This window comes from Cryptomeria japonica, chromosome 11 (assembly GCF_030272615.1).
Source record: "Cryptomeria japonica chromosome 11, Sugi_1.0, whole genome shotgun sequence".
NCBI classification, from domain to species: Eukaryota; Viridiplantae; Streptophyta; class Pinopsida; order Cupressales; family Cupressaceae; genus Cryptomeria; species Cryptomeria japonica.
This window is the reverse complement of record NC_081415.1, coordinates 642570057-642584041: the sequence shown is the minus strand read 5'-3', so window position 1 is coordinate 642584041 and position 13985 is coordinate 642570057. Positions and strand designations below refer to the sequence as shown.

Genomic DNA, 13985 nt, shown 5'->3' with positions numbered 1-13985 from the left:
CTGATCTGAAGAACATCCACTGAACTAGAACATGACCAGGTAGAGAAGACTATAATCTGCATGAGTGCCCTCAAATGACACTACTCGAATCAGGAGGCAAACAAGGCAAAAACAACTGAAATCGAAGATATAGATGGCATGAGAAACCAGAGCCTGAAGAGCTGATCAATCAAACCACAGAAGTAGTAGAACCAACAGGATAAACCTCCCCATAATGCGAAAGTGGGAGAGGAACAAGAACACTGAAAAGGACAGCCAAAAACAACTGCATGACGAAGAACCAAGAACATCAAAGGTGCTGAGACACATCATCATGAGGTGAATGTCATGGAAGGAACACTCACTGGACAAAGGAAGATGGCAAACAACAGGCAAACATCAACTCCCTCATGGCACTTGATCAATAGTGCATGTACAACAAGACACAAGATATGCAAGATTCCAAGTAAACAATGCATGATGGCACTTTATCTCAGTGCATTTGCATAAATACAAGCTACAATGATAAGAAGACTGGAAAAAGAAATGAGAATCAAAACAGAGACACCCTACTCAGAAAAGAGATCCCAGGACTTGAAACAACCACGATATCCACCAAAGTGCTGAAAAGAAAAAAACTAAATAAAATATGCATGGAGAAGAATCTAGAAATAAAAATCACATTTCTAGAAATTGCACAGCACAAGCTTTCCGAAAATATAAAGTTTTTGAAAAACAGAGTTCAGATACTCATTCTACGTCTCCCGGAGTGCAAAAACTAGACCTCACTTTGACTGGAAAAAAACATAGTCAAATAAAAAAATTGGAAAAAATTACCAACACCATGAGGTCGGCCTCAGAACCAGCTTTCTGACACCTATTCGTTTTCAAAAAAATGACTTCGTATGCCCAAGATAGAGCCAAAAAACCAAACCCCCCTTGAAAAATGTCAAAAAAGAGGTCTGGTGGCTTGTTTGGGCGGAGGAAGCCAGGGAGCGGTGCTTCGGTGGCGGATGGGTGGAGCCTCCTCGGGGGCTGGGCGGAGCAGAGGTAGGTGGCTAGGCGATGAAGTGCTAGGTGGCTAGGCGGCGGAGGAGGCCGGGGAGGGTTGCAACGGCGGGGAGCTCCAGTAGAGGCGGCGACCGGGGAGAATTCCGGCGGCGGAGGAGGCCGGGGAGGGCTGCAGCGGCGGGGAGCTCCAGCAAAGGTGGCGGTAGGGAGATCTATAGCGATGGATGAGCGCAGCGGTGGGGGCCAGGGAGGAGGCAGAGGGTTGCAGGTGGCGGTAGGCCGGTCAGGTGGCGGGAGGCCGGTAGGCGGTCGGGGAGCTGGGGGCCGCAGGCGGTGCAAGGCCGCAAGGAGTGGAGGCCGAGGGCGTGGGGAGCGAAGGGCCACATGTGGGAGCTGTGGCTAGGAACAGGTGGCGGGAGCTACAGCGGCAGCGACCGATGGAAGGCGACGGCGGGCGGTCCCCGGAGGAGGCAGAGCACAGCGATGCGGAGGCGCTGCAGCGGGCAGGAGGCCGACGGAGGCGTTGCCGGCGGCGAGAGGCACCGGGAGTCGACAGAGGTCAGAGACGGCAAGGCTGCCAAAAAGTCCAAGTGCCGGCAGGAGAATTTGTGCGAGGCCCGAGGGCGGCCAGGTCTGTGGAGCCAGGGGGCCCACGGTACCCTGCGTACCATGGGATCCCCCCCCCAAAAAAAAACTTTTCCCAAAAAACAATTTTTTTTAAAAAACCCTTATTTTTTTTCTCTTTGCTTTTTTTAAAGAATTTTAAAGAAAAAATTCGGCTTGCATACCGTAAAAAGGCAATTTTTTTTTCAATTTTTTTCTCGATCTGCGTGTTAGGGTCGTATGGCCTGGATCTGAGAAAAAAATTCACCCAGAGGCTCAGGAACCAAAATAGGTCAAATTTTATATGACCATAGGGGTTTTTGGGCCTTTTGAGCATGATGGTGAGGTCCGTTTAGGCCCAAAGTGCTCAGAAAAAAAGCTCAAACCCTAAGTACATAAAAAATTCCTAAAACCCTAGATCTGCTTCCAAAGCCAAAAATCTCAAAACAAGAATAGGTAGCTACAGATCTGAAGCTCTGATACCATATAGGAGTTGAGAAAATACAACACCACAGGAGCCCAAATAATCTCTGCAAGCTGAAAAACCTGTTACAAGGAGAAGCAATGAAGCAAATCACAGAAGGAAAGAATACACAGGAAAAATATGCTCCAAAATGTATTGTCAATAATAATCCTTCTTCATACAATGAAAAGAAAGAACTCAACCTTTAATAGGTCAAGAAACCCTAAAAGGGAAAACCTAGGTTTGCACATAATAATTAATTATATGCACCTAAAGTTAGCTTAAGTGTAAAAGAGATAAAGGGAACTTAAATAATTAAACAAATAATGTTTAATTAATCAAGTAAATACCCGAATACTCTAACAACGATGTAGTTTTTTTTTTTTTTTGTTTGTCTCGTGAATAGATCTTACTGAATCTAAGACCTGAAAATTGAGTTAAAATTAAACATACATTATTAATTATATATTAAAATATAAGATGTTGAATTTTCTCGATTCAATTCACAAATACAGAAGCACAAAATAATCTCGACCTTTAAACGTGAAGATTTGAAATTCATTTCTAAATTTAAAGAGATCTATCTAAAAAGGGGAAAAGAAAAAAATGAAAATAATAAATAATAATAAAGCTTAGTAATAAAAAATATTTGGAGATTGGCAGGGAGACACCATGCTATCAAGCATTGGCAATGTCATCCCACCTCCCTCTATAGCTGGCACATTTCCATGTAACTAGTACCCCTTAGTTAGTCCTTTCAAACCCACTATTTAGTACCTTGTCTGCTCTCGTGACTCCATTTCTTTATTTGTTCGAGTGTTGTACATTTTTGCCTAGACTGCATCCATAATCGCCCTCCACACTCCATTCTCCTGCAAGATGCAGAAATGCTATGTGAGATCTCGTTTCCTAGTCAAGTGGTGTTCGAACTACTCCTTTGTTACCTGAAACAGATGACAACCACAACTCCAAAGAAATCCTCAGATTCAATGTTCTTTTCATAAACCTGGAAAGAACCAAAATAAAATGAGAAGCATAAATTTCAGCAACATTGTCCATAACAATTTTGTAAAGGTTTCCAATGCTCCTAAAAGATGAATGTTCGATATTCATCCATGTTTTAAATACAAAATCTTCAAATATTGGATGCATGCTCTTGGAGGAGGAAATCCCTGCAATACGTTTTATATGAACCTATAAAGAGCATCTTGTTTTAAGGGATTCTCAACAATTTCACCTAACCCTAGATTAGAGCAAAAAGTTAAAGATGGTAGGCATGAAAACAACAAAATTTTGAAGTTACAATAAAAGCCCTAAAATTTGTAAATGAATAAAAAAAAAAGAAAAAAGATAAGCATAGATCAGCTGATATTAGAGTGCATTAACAAGATCAAAATAGGTGCATTACAAACATGCAAGTGAGTAAAATTTAAAAATGAAGTCCAAATAAAGAGATTATAAATGAAATGAAACGACATAAATTTTGTAGAAACCTTGCTGGTGGGCATTTCAAAACACAACAATGCTCAGGGAAACATATCAGATTATGCTCACTTTGACATGGAGTAGGATATTCTGTCTGCAACTAATGGTGCAAACCTCTTCCTACGAATATGGAGCAAAAACTTCATGTTGAATGGTTGCGCTTTGCTTGCCAAATCTTCTTTGGCCAATCTAGTAACAAATTATAAAGCTCCAACAAAGCCTCACGTTGCCTTAGGTGTTGCAAGGAAATATAGTGTTTCACATTTTGGCATTAGGGATGGCTTAGAAAACAAAGACAGAAATTCAAAAGCTAGGAAAAAAGCTTTAAAGGGAAAAAAGATAAAATCACTTGAATATGGAATGATGCAATTTGATGCAAAATGCATATCATCTCGTGGGTACCCCTTGCTACTGCTAGTGTTGGTGGTGTAGAGGATTTGGGGGCAGCAACATCGCATCTTCATCAAACCTTGCCCGCATCGCCATCACACTCCCATGCAAAACTCAGGGAGGATTTGGGCCATGCCATGTAGCTTTCCCAAGTTTCAAATATATACACTCATTTTTGTAAGCAACTTCACACTACGATTGGCCATGCTTTAAATATTTACAAGAATTAAATACCACTATAGGCCACTACTCTATTTGGTGAGACTTCTGACCGGAGAATGCACGTCAATTTTTTTTTTAATGTTTTTTGTTTACGGACAATATTGATTCCATTGTAGATCACCTATCGGCGAAATAAATTGACATAATTTATTTAATTATACAAGAAACATTAGCTAATTAAACAATGAAAATGAATAGAATAATTAATGTTGGAAGAAGGGAATGATTATAAATTATTTAATTAATTTGAAGAGAAGCAATGACAAGAATGAAGAAGTTAATTGTCAGTATCTACACATACAACTCTAAATTTTATTTTTCCTCTTTTAAAATGAGGTAAAGGAGGCTTAATTTAAATATTTTGCAAATAAAATTGAAGTATTAAATTTTTGCACACATACAATGAGCTTGCATTTCAATTTGGTGGAAGAAATCAAAAGGTCAAAAATGAACACATGGGATGTGCAGTATCCGATATACATCCTCGAGTGTAACTGTCATCTCGCCGGTCGGTAAGTCGAGGGTATTATGCTCACTATGCCAACACTCAGTCAATAATGTCAGTAATCCTCGGTCAATCAAAGGTCAGGGCATATCAAGGAGGGAAGATAAACCACACCTATCGATGTGGTCTTGGTTTTCTTGGCTAAGGCAGGTTATCAGCATCCATGTCTTTGAGAAGCGCTCCCGAGATTGGAGGACACTAAAGGGCTCCTGCAATCAAATCATATCAACATATTAGTAACTCGATTTATCTATCTATCAATCAATCTATCAATATATCTTGCTTAGGTGAGATTTCTATCAAATCTTGCTGAGCCCCTATCAACGACTCTCATCTATCATGAGCTCGTAATCAATCCTATCTTATCAGGCACACAAATTGAGATAATCGAAACTGATCATCAATCGTCATCAATTAGGAGTATCCAAATAAAAAAAATTTCAAAAAATTGATACCGAGCAACAACTTTGGCTTATCTTTATCCTATCGAAATTAACAATCAAATCAACTTGACAACATTTTATCACCTTATCGAAATCATGATAGTTGGTGGACATGATGCAGATGTTTCTCAAATTTAGACATAACCGCGCATAATAAAAAATAAAAATAAATTCTTTGCGCTCTGGCCTTATAGAGTTGGCTGGTGCCTCGCTGCACCCTAGTGCCCTAAAAATTGAACAAAGGTGGGGGTAAAAGTACAAACTTGTGTCTCACTTTTATAAAGGAGAAGGCTAACAACAACAAAATAGTTCAACTTCAATGGCACAAACATGATATTTCTATTTGGTATTTGAAGATGATGTAAATTGATGAAATGTGTAAAACTGGATGAAGTTTATGCCTCTTATTTAAAAAAAAAATTGGAACAAGAATTGATATGTTTTTTTAATTATTAAAGTCAATTTTTCAATTATTGAAAAATACTGCAAATCAGGGGTTTCACCTCCCACCACAAAACTATATGTAAATAGTCTTGTTTTCCTCTGATTTTGAAATATGTGGGGGTTTCGCTGAGTAGGCTACCATGTGGGATGCTACATAGGAATCCTTGGCCGAGTGGGACTCGGTCGAGTAGAGCTCGGTCGAGTTCCCCAAGCGGTGGGACCGTCCGCGAGCACTCTTTCCCTCATATTTTAATGCGAAATAGCGCTATGGGGGGCTAAGTGCAGTTGTCAGGACTTGACTGAGTAGGACTTGGCCGAGTCCTACTCGGTCGAGTATACCCCACCACCTGTCCTCCATGTAGGTGCCATGTGGCGTCACGTAGGACTCGACCGAGTAGGATTTTTAATGTGATCGCACTTAGCCTAAAGTGCGACACAACACTATACTTTCACCCATGGGTTTTCTCAGGTTACATATCGGTGGACCGTAGGCTACATGATGCTCATGTCGCCGAACTTGCTCGAATCTATGCTAGTGGTAGTGGATCACCATTTTCTTCTCTAGAGCAACTTTTCAACAAACTCAAATGCACAAATGAGGAGTGGTAAAGTGATTTTCACTTTTTAAACTCAAAGTGGGGCATTTAAGTGGGATTTTTATCTTTTATTTTAATCATCTAATCAACTAATTAGCCTGACAGGGCAACATTTTTAAATTTCTTATCGGGAAATGAATCAGATCAAATCTGAAAATATTTAAAAATCGTAACATCATTAAAAAAAAACATTGTAAAATTTTTAAAAATTCAAAAATCGCGAAAAATTCAAAAAATTGAAAAATTATCCAATTCATCTCCCGAGGGGGCATCCTCGTATCGAAATCTATCAATCACCGTCTGGGGCATCATATCAAATCATGTCCGCATCAAATCAAAATTTATCATATCAAAGATCAAATCCGCATCAAATCATATCAACAACATCATCGAATCGAGATTTTCTTTGATTCAATGCGTCATCACACATTGCTTCAAAGAGGGACAAAATGTATTCACCTAAAAATGGTCTGAAGATAATTGATTAAATAGACAGTTATTTAATTAATCCCCCTTTCCCAATTAATTGAATTCACAAATAATTTGATTAATTTCCCTATTCATCTACTTATAATTAAATCTAAATGATTTATTTATATAGCTCATCATATTCCCCTTTGATTAATTAATTTCCCCCCATTTAAATCAATTCTTCTAATCCCATAATTAAGATTAACAAATTCAAGTTTGTTGAGATTAATTATCCATTTTCCTAATTATTTGAATTTTTAAATTCAAATGAGCACATGGCTCCTAACTTATAACCGCCTAGGCTAGCCACCCCTTAACCTAACCCATTCTATCTAATCTAGGGTTTAAGCAACCCTATCCTATCTTGCACATCCTAACCTCTTTTATTCTAACTTCTTGTGGGTTGGATATTCCCTCCTTGAGACACATGACACTTTGGCCACATGTCTTCTCCCTGGGACACTTTCCCTCTCATAAGCAAGATTCCTTAACACTTGTCACCACAGAGATGACATGTGTCCCTTCCTCCAACCTCTTCTCCAACTTCCTCAATTCTAGCCCTTGATATCTTTTGATCGAATTCAGATCGTTGATTCCTGCCACCTCAGCTTTGGCCTTGGAATTCCTATAAATACCCCTCATTTTGGAGCAATAAAGAATCCTTGCATTTATAGTTTTTTCATACTTACTATAGGCATTTTATATCTTAATCATCTAGCATAATTGACAATTAGATCAGTATTAGCATGTTTAGAATAGTTTTTGGCATGTTAATTTAGTTTCCATTTATCAATCATGTAGCTTAAATCATCATTTTAGCTAAATCATGCATCAATCAATCTTGCAATAAATCACTTGCATTATCATGAAGTAGCTACTCAACTTTTGAGTTGCCACTTTGGACCAAATGATTAGGCTCTCTTGTAGCACTTTCATATTCATACATAACAATGTCTTTTATAGATTAATTCAGTGTATCAACATTTTTTGGTACATGGCTTAGAAAATCCACATATATTTAAAATGATAAATTTCATTATAAAATATTTGAAACAATTATGTAATAAAAAATATGTTCTCACAATGCTTAGAGCTATATCATGTGTATGCTTCATGGTTTCCTATTAATTCACTTGTGTACCATTAAGGCACACATGTGTGCATACTTGTAGTGGCAATCTCAATGACATTTTGGTAAGTTTCACTAATAACCATATCCCCAACTACTTTCCCTTATCGTGGACTAATTAATGCCAAAGACGCTTTCCTTGTTTGGATTGTGATTCCAAATAGGATCCTAATTCTCTTTTTAAAAGAGCCTCCCCCATTCTACAACAAGATTAATGTTTAGCAACTCTTCAAACTAAATCCCAATTTTTTTCTTAAAATCTATTATTTGTTTACTTCTCTATAGCAATGGCCAAAACTAAAGCTTTCAAGGTTTTCCAAAAGTGGTCACCCTATTTAAAGAAATTTTCTAACTTCTACTTGATCAATGCTCAATTATGAATAACATTACCAATGACCATTGAACCTACTTTTCAAATTACATCAATATAAGCATAACTTCAACTTAATAAATAATATCACAATTTAGCGTCAAAGCCCTTAAATTTGCTATTTGCAAATGCATATTATCATTTACATTACTTTCTTTCAGATTAAATATGATAAGTCAAGTAATTCAACTTCTTGTTAATTAGTTTAATCAATAATCATACTATATGTGTCCACTACTAATTTGTTTTGCATACTATATTTCACGACCAAAGCCAATCCAAATAACCAGACCACCAATAAAAATGTGACAAAATATATATTTTTTAATATGATATCAAATATTCATACTTATAATCTCCTAATTTACTTTTTTTCTCCCCTCTCAACTTTTTCTATAAAACATCTCTCAACATAATACTATATATTATGCCTTGTGATTATCTCCAATAAAATGCAACAAATAATTAAAAAATATTGATTACTTAAACCAAACTTTATAAACAATTATAAATTTAGAGATAAATTTTTCAAATATAATCGAAAAAAATATTTCTATTTTTAAATATCTAACTTAAATCAATAATATCTATTGCTAATGAATTTTAATGATATAAACAAATGCTATTGTCTTTGTGTTTTAAGAATTGAAGTTGTTCACTACTATTTTTCATATGACATAGACAAATGGATCTTAAGATGACCTCTAAGAATAGTCAACAATACCTAATTGAGTTATTAACAACAATAAATTATTGTATACATAAAGAAATTTTATGTTTCAAGTAATGTTAACATCCTATTGATTATGTATGATATGGAATTAAGCAAAGCAGTTGAGATTGATTAAATTCAACACAAAGGAGACAATATCCTCTCCAAAAGTAAACTACAAACATAATTCCAAACTTGATTAATTTGATAATGAAAACGTATATAAGCACGAATACAACAAAATTATACGATCTGTTAATATCTTTCAAATCTCAATGTGAAATGCAAAACAAAAATGAACTAACAATTAGCTTATTAAAAGTAACCTTCTAACTAGGCTTGGCATTTAACAACACCCTTACCTGTCATATGAATTTTTTTATGATGGTTTGGTCATTTCAATGCCTTTCATTTGACATTTCAAGAAAAATATTAATTGTCATAAAAAAAATTATGAATATTTTTATATAAATGCTATTCTAATAAATGTCAAAATATTAAATTTTACCTATCATGACAAGTTTCTTAAGTCATATTTAAATAATCTTATTAAAATATTTTAAAAAGTTAAATTGACTAAGTTTCTAAAGCAAACCACATGTGTCTCCACTGAATGTAATGTATTTATGGTCAATGGTATATATGTGAGCTTTGGGCCTCGACAATAGATCAAAGAAGATGGAGATAAAAACCTTCCTATAGAAACTTGTAACATATCAAAGAAGATGGAGATAAAAACCTTCCTATAGCTGCTTAGAGCGCAATCTCATGATATGAAATGTTTTTCAAATGATTAATTTTTATGGATAGTTGGTTTATGTACTATTTCTCTTCCACAATAATGTATCCAAACAATAATTTATTTTATTACGATTGAATGATACATTAGTAATGCCGTTGTAAAAAGGAAAACCCATCTATTTTGAATCAATTTGTTTATAGCTTCGAGGCCAAAAAAACTCCCTATATTCATGGAAAATTTATTATAAATTGTGAGCCACAGAAAACTCTATAAATCACAACATAAGATTGAATGCAAGGATATGTATGCATTTTTATTTAGAAAAAATAAATAATAATCCATTTGAATTTTCAGGTATTTGCAATAAATCGTTTCAATCACCCCATAAATTGAGAGGAGTGTCCACTCTCTTAAGGCATTAATCACATTATTTTGTGTGTTATTTTCTACAGTTTTATTCTATATGATTGATGTGGGATTGTTTTTTTATATACAAATTAAAGATTGCTAGGTTTACTTCAATACGTTCAAAACATGACTAGCAATTTTCATGGAGAGTGTTTACAATAGTTTATATTAATTTACATATATAATCATTTATTAATTTGACAATACGATGGTTAAACATGTTTAGTTATAAAATATTTTTTGGTAATATTGTAATTTGTTCCTTAAACATGTTCTTATCTTTAGTTTGTTTGAAATAAAATTGTAACTTCAATAGAAACTTGTATAGTTTTGTAGCATTGTTTACAGGTCTTGTAATAGTTTTTAATTAGTTACTAGAGAGTGATTTAATCTTTACAAATTCTTTATTGAAATACTTGTATTTCATTTATATTAGTCTCCTTAGTTGCACCCCTCATACAAATAGCCACGATGCCTTTCATAAGTTTAATCCCAAAACAAGTGTCACATAGTGGCGAGTACTTGCCATCATAGTATTGTAATAAAAATATTTGTTCTAATTTTAAATTATTATAATTTTAAATTGTAATAAAAATATTAATTTTTTTTAATTATTATAATTTTGAATTGTAATAAAAATATTGAATTTTTAATTATTATAATTTTTTTAATTGTTATTTTAAAATTATATTAGAATAATTATATATTTCAATAAAATAATATAAACTAGTAATTGCACTTTGGTGTGCAATGGGTATGCTAAAGAGGTGTTGATGGTCAATTGAGAAAAAATTGGTCTATTTTTTGGATAAATTTGTGTAGTGCATGAGGTAAATTTGTGGTCATGATGTTGTTTGTACAACAAAAGACTTAATTGAGAGGTGATAGCTTAAAATCAACTATGCATCCACTTACAAGGATTCAATCATAACTGAAATGAAACCTTTGAATTGAGAAGATAATCAAGTTTTATTAGCAACGGGCTCATATTGTCTTTGCAATAAGGTGAGCGCAAGAGTGAGGTTGAGATAGGGCTAGAAAGAGGGATATATAGAGGGGTAAGAGTGAGGGAGATATTGGTAAAGAGATAGACATAGAGATAGAGAAAGAAGATGAAGCTATAGTTGGAGTCGAATATAGAGACGAAGAATAGGGAGAGGAAGATGGAGAGAAGGAGATAGATATGAGTGAGACAAAGAGAGAGAGAAGAGAGGAATATATAGATATGGAAGAGAAAAATAAATAGTTGGAGAGAGATGAAGATATAGAAAGATAAAGATACAGATAGGAAGTGATATATAGAGAGAGGGAGAGATATAGTGGTACAAAGAGATAGAGATAGAGGGATAGATGAAATAACTGATAGAGAGAGATAGAGAGGAAAAGAGATATGGATATAGTGGTCCAAAAAGAGGGAGAATGAGAGAGATGGATAGATAGAAGGAGGCATGTCTAGAGACGAGGGGGAGATATGAAGATAGAGGTAGAGATGAAAATAGAGAAAGGGAGAGGGGGAGATAAAGATAAAAAGAGAGGAGATAGGGAGAGACAAAGAGGAAGATATATATAGTGAGATAGAACTAGAGAGTTAGAGATATATAGAGAGGGGAAGAGGGAGAGAGATAAATAAATGGACAAATAGAGTTGGAGAGAGGGTGAGAGAAATAAGGGACATAGATATATATTGGAAGAGAAAGAGAGAGACATAGAGATATATGGGAAAAAAAGGGAGAGAGGTAGCGATAAAGAGATAAATAGGGGGATAGGGAGGGAAAGGGGGAGGGAGAGATGGGGAGAAATATAAAGAGATGGATGGCCCAAAGAGAGGAAGTGAGGGGAAATTGATATAGATAGATAGAGAGGTATAGAGAGAGATAAAGTGATATATGTATATAAAGTGATCGATAGATGAACTGAAAAGAGATGGAGAGAAATATAGAAAAATATATATTGTGAAAGAGATATGGAGCAAATGAGAGAGAGGGAGGGCAAGAGTAAGAGAAAGAAGCTGACAAAGACAAGTAATAGAGAGAGAAAGGTTTAGACTTTAGAGAGAGAGAGATAAAGAGGGGGAAAGAAAGAGATAGAGAAATATATATGGAGAGAGAAATATGGAGAGTGTGTATATACATTAGAGATCAGAAGTAGAGAAATATAAAAAAGGGAGTGATGGGGAGTTAGGGAGAGATAAGATAGAAAGAGGGAGGGGCGCGATATATAAGGATATAAAGAGATAGCTATAGGGATAGAAAGGATCTAGAGAGTAAATATAACCTATAAAATATAGAGGGGTTGAGCAAGAGGGAGAGATAGAAGGAGAGAAAAAGGGGGAGAGGAAGAAATAGAGATTAAAAAATGGTGAGAATTAGAGAGGGGGAGATAGAGAGGTAGAAAGATAAAGATATAGGAAGTGATAAATGGAGAGGTAGAGATGGATATGGAGAGAGTGAGAGAGATGAGGAGTGTATAATATCTAGAGATAGTGAGATAGAATAGAGATAGGGAGGGAGAAATAGGTTGGAGTGTGTGTTTGTTTGAGTGAGAGAGATATAGATATAAAGATAAGGAAGGAGTAAGACAAAATGTGTGCGAGTAAAAGATATATAGAGATAGATATACAAAAAAAATAGAGAGAGGGAGAGAGGGAGAGAGATGATATAGAAGTAGAGAGATATAAAAAGAGGGAGTGCGAAGGAGAGAGAGAGATGGATAGAGAGAGAGAGATAGAGAGAGCTAGATAGAGTGGGAAGGATAGAAGGGGAAAAGACAGAGATATAGGGAGAGGTAAGGAGATATAGATAAAGGAGAGAGATGGAGATGGATATAATAATCAAATGACATGCTACCCTCAACATAACTCCCCAAAGACATATGATATCCTTATATTATTGGCATGAAATGAATAATCAAAAGTTAGTTACTCTTTCTTTCTCTCTCGCTCTAAACATTTAATTTAGGTATTAAGTTGAAATTTATTTTATTATACAAATTAGAATAAAATTCAAATATAATTATTTATAATAAATAAAATTTAAATAAGACAAAATGTATAAATTCTAATATCTTTTAATTGTTATTTGTAATTCTATTAAAAAACAAAAATAATTAGAATACAATTTTAACTTAGTTACAAATCAACCCTTAAAAGAAGTGGAAGAATTAGAATAAATAATAAAATATCTAATAAAAAAAAGATAATATTAAAAGAAAATAGTAATAAAAGAAATATTTTAATTCAAAATATAATTATTCTATCATAATTAAAATTTAATTAAGACAAATAATTATAGATTAAATTATAATAATTTTTAATTATTATTTAAAAGACATAAATAATTAAAATAAATTTTAAGCTTAATGAAAAATTGACTCCTAATGAATTATATATATATATATATATATATTATAAAAGATATCTTTTTTTAAAAAAATAAATATAATTTAAGCAATTAATTCTATAGTCTTCATTCTTCTCCCCAATTCTAAACCATTGATTTCAATAAGTAGGTGGTTCACTTCATATAGGGAATGCTTCGACATAATAATTATAATATAATAAAAAAATTATAGTGAATTTTTTTTCTTTTTCTTAAAAGCATAATCCTGACCTATTCATGGGTTTACCAGGGTTCATCCTATGGCTAAGGTGAATAGGAGAGGTGAAGAGGTGTGGTCTAGGTTAGAGCAGGGATGGATCAAGATCAACTTTGATGGGGCATCGAGAGGTAACCTAGGCATCTCAGGTGCTGGATGTGTGGCTTGTGATGAAGAGGGGAAGGTTCTCTTCAAAGGGGCATAGAGGTTGTAAGACATGATGAACAATGAGGCCGAGGTGCAAGCTGCCCTATTAGCAGTGGAATTGGCCAATAAGATGAATATCCCGAGAGTGCACCTAGAAGGGGATTCCAAAGTGGTGGTGGATGCTATTTTGAAAGGCATGTCTTCGAGCTAACAGATTAATAAATTCATATCGATTATTTGCTCAAAGCTCAATTTTTTTAAAGATTTTTGT

At 34.6% G+C, this 13985-nt stretch overlaps 1 protein-coding gene across 1 annotated transcript; it reads left to right on the top strand.

Annotated features, from left to right (window-relative positions):
• Positions 1–925: 925 nt before the first annotated feature.
• LOC131055860 (uncharacterized) lies at positions 926–1393 on the top strand. The gene is made up of 2 exons (XM_059214781.1): positions 926–977; positions 1065–1393. The coding sequence occupies exons 1-2, from the start codon at positions 926–928 to the stop codon at positions 1391–1393; spliced, it is 381 nt and encodes a 126-aa protein (XP_059070764.1).
• The last annotated feature ends 12592 nt before the right edge of the window (positions 1394–13985 follow it).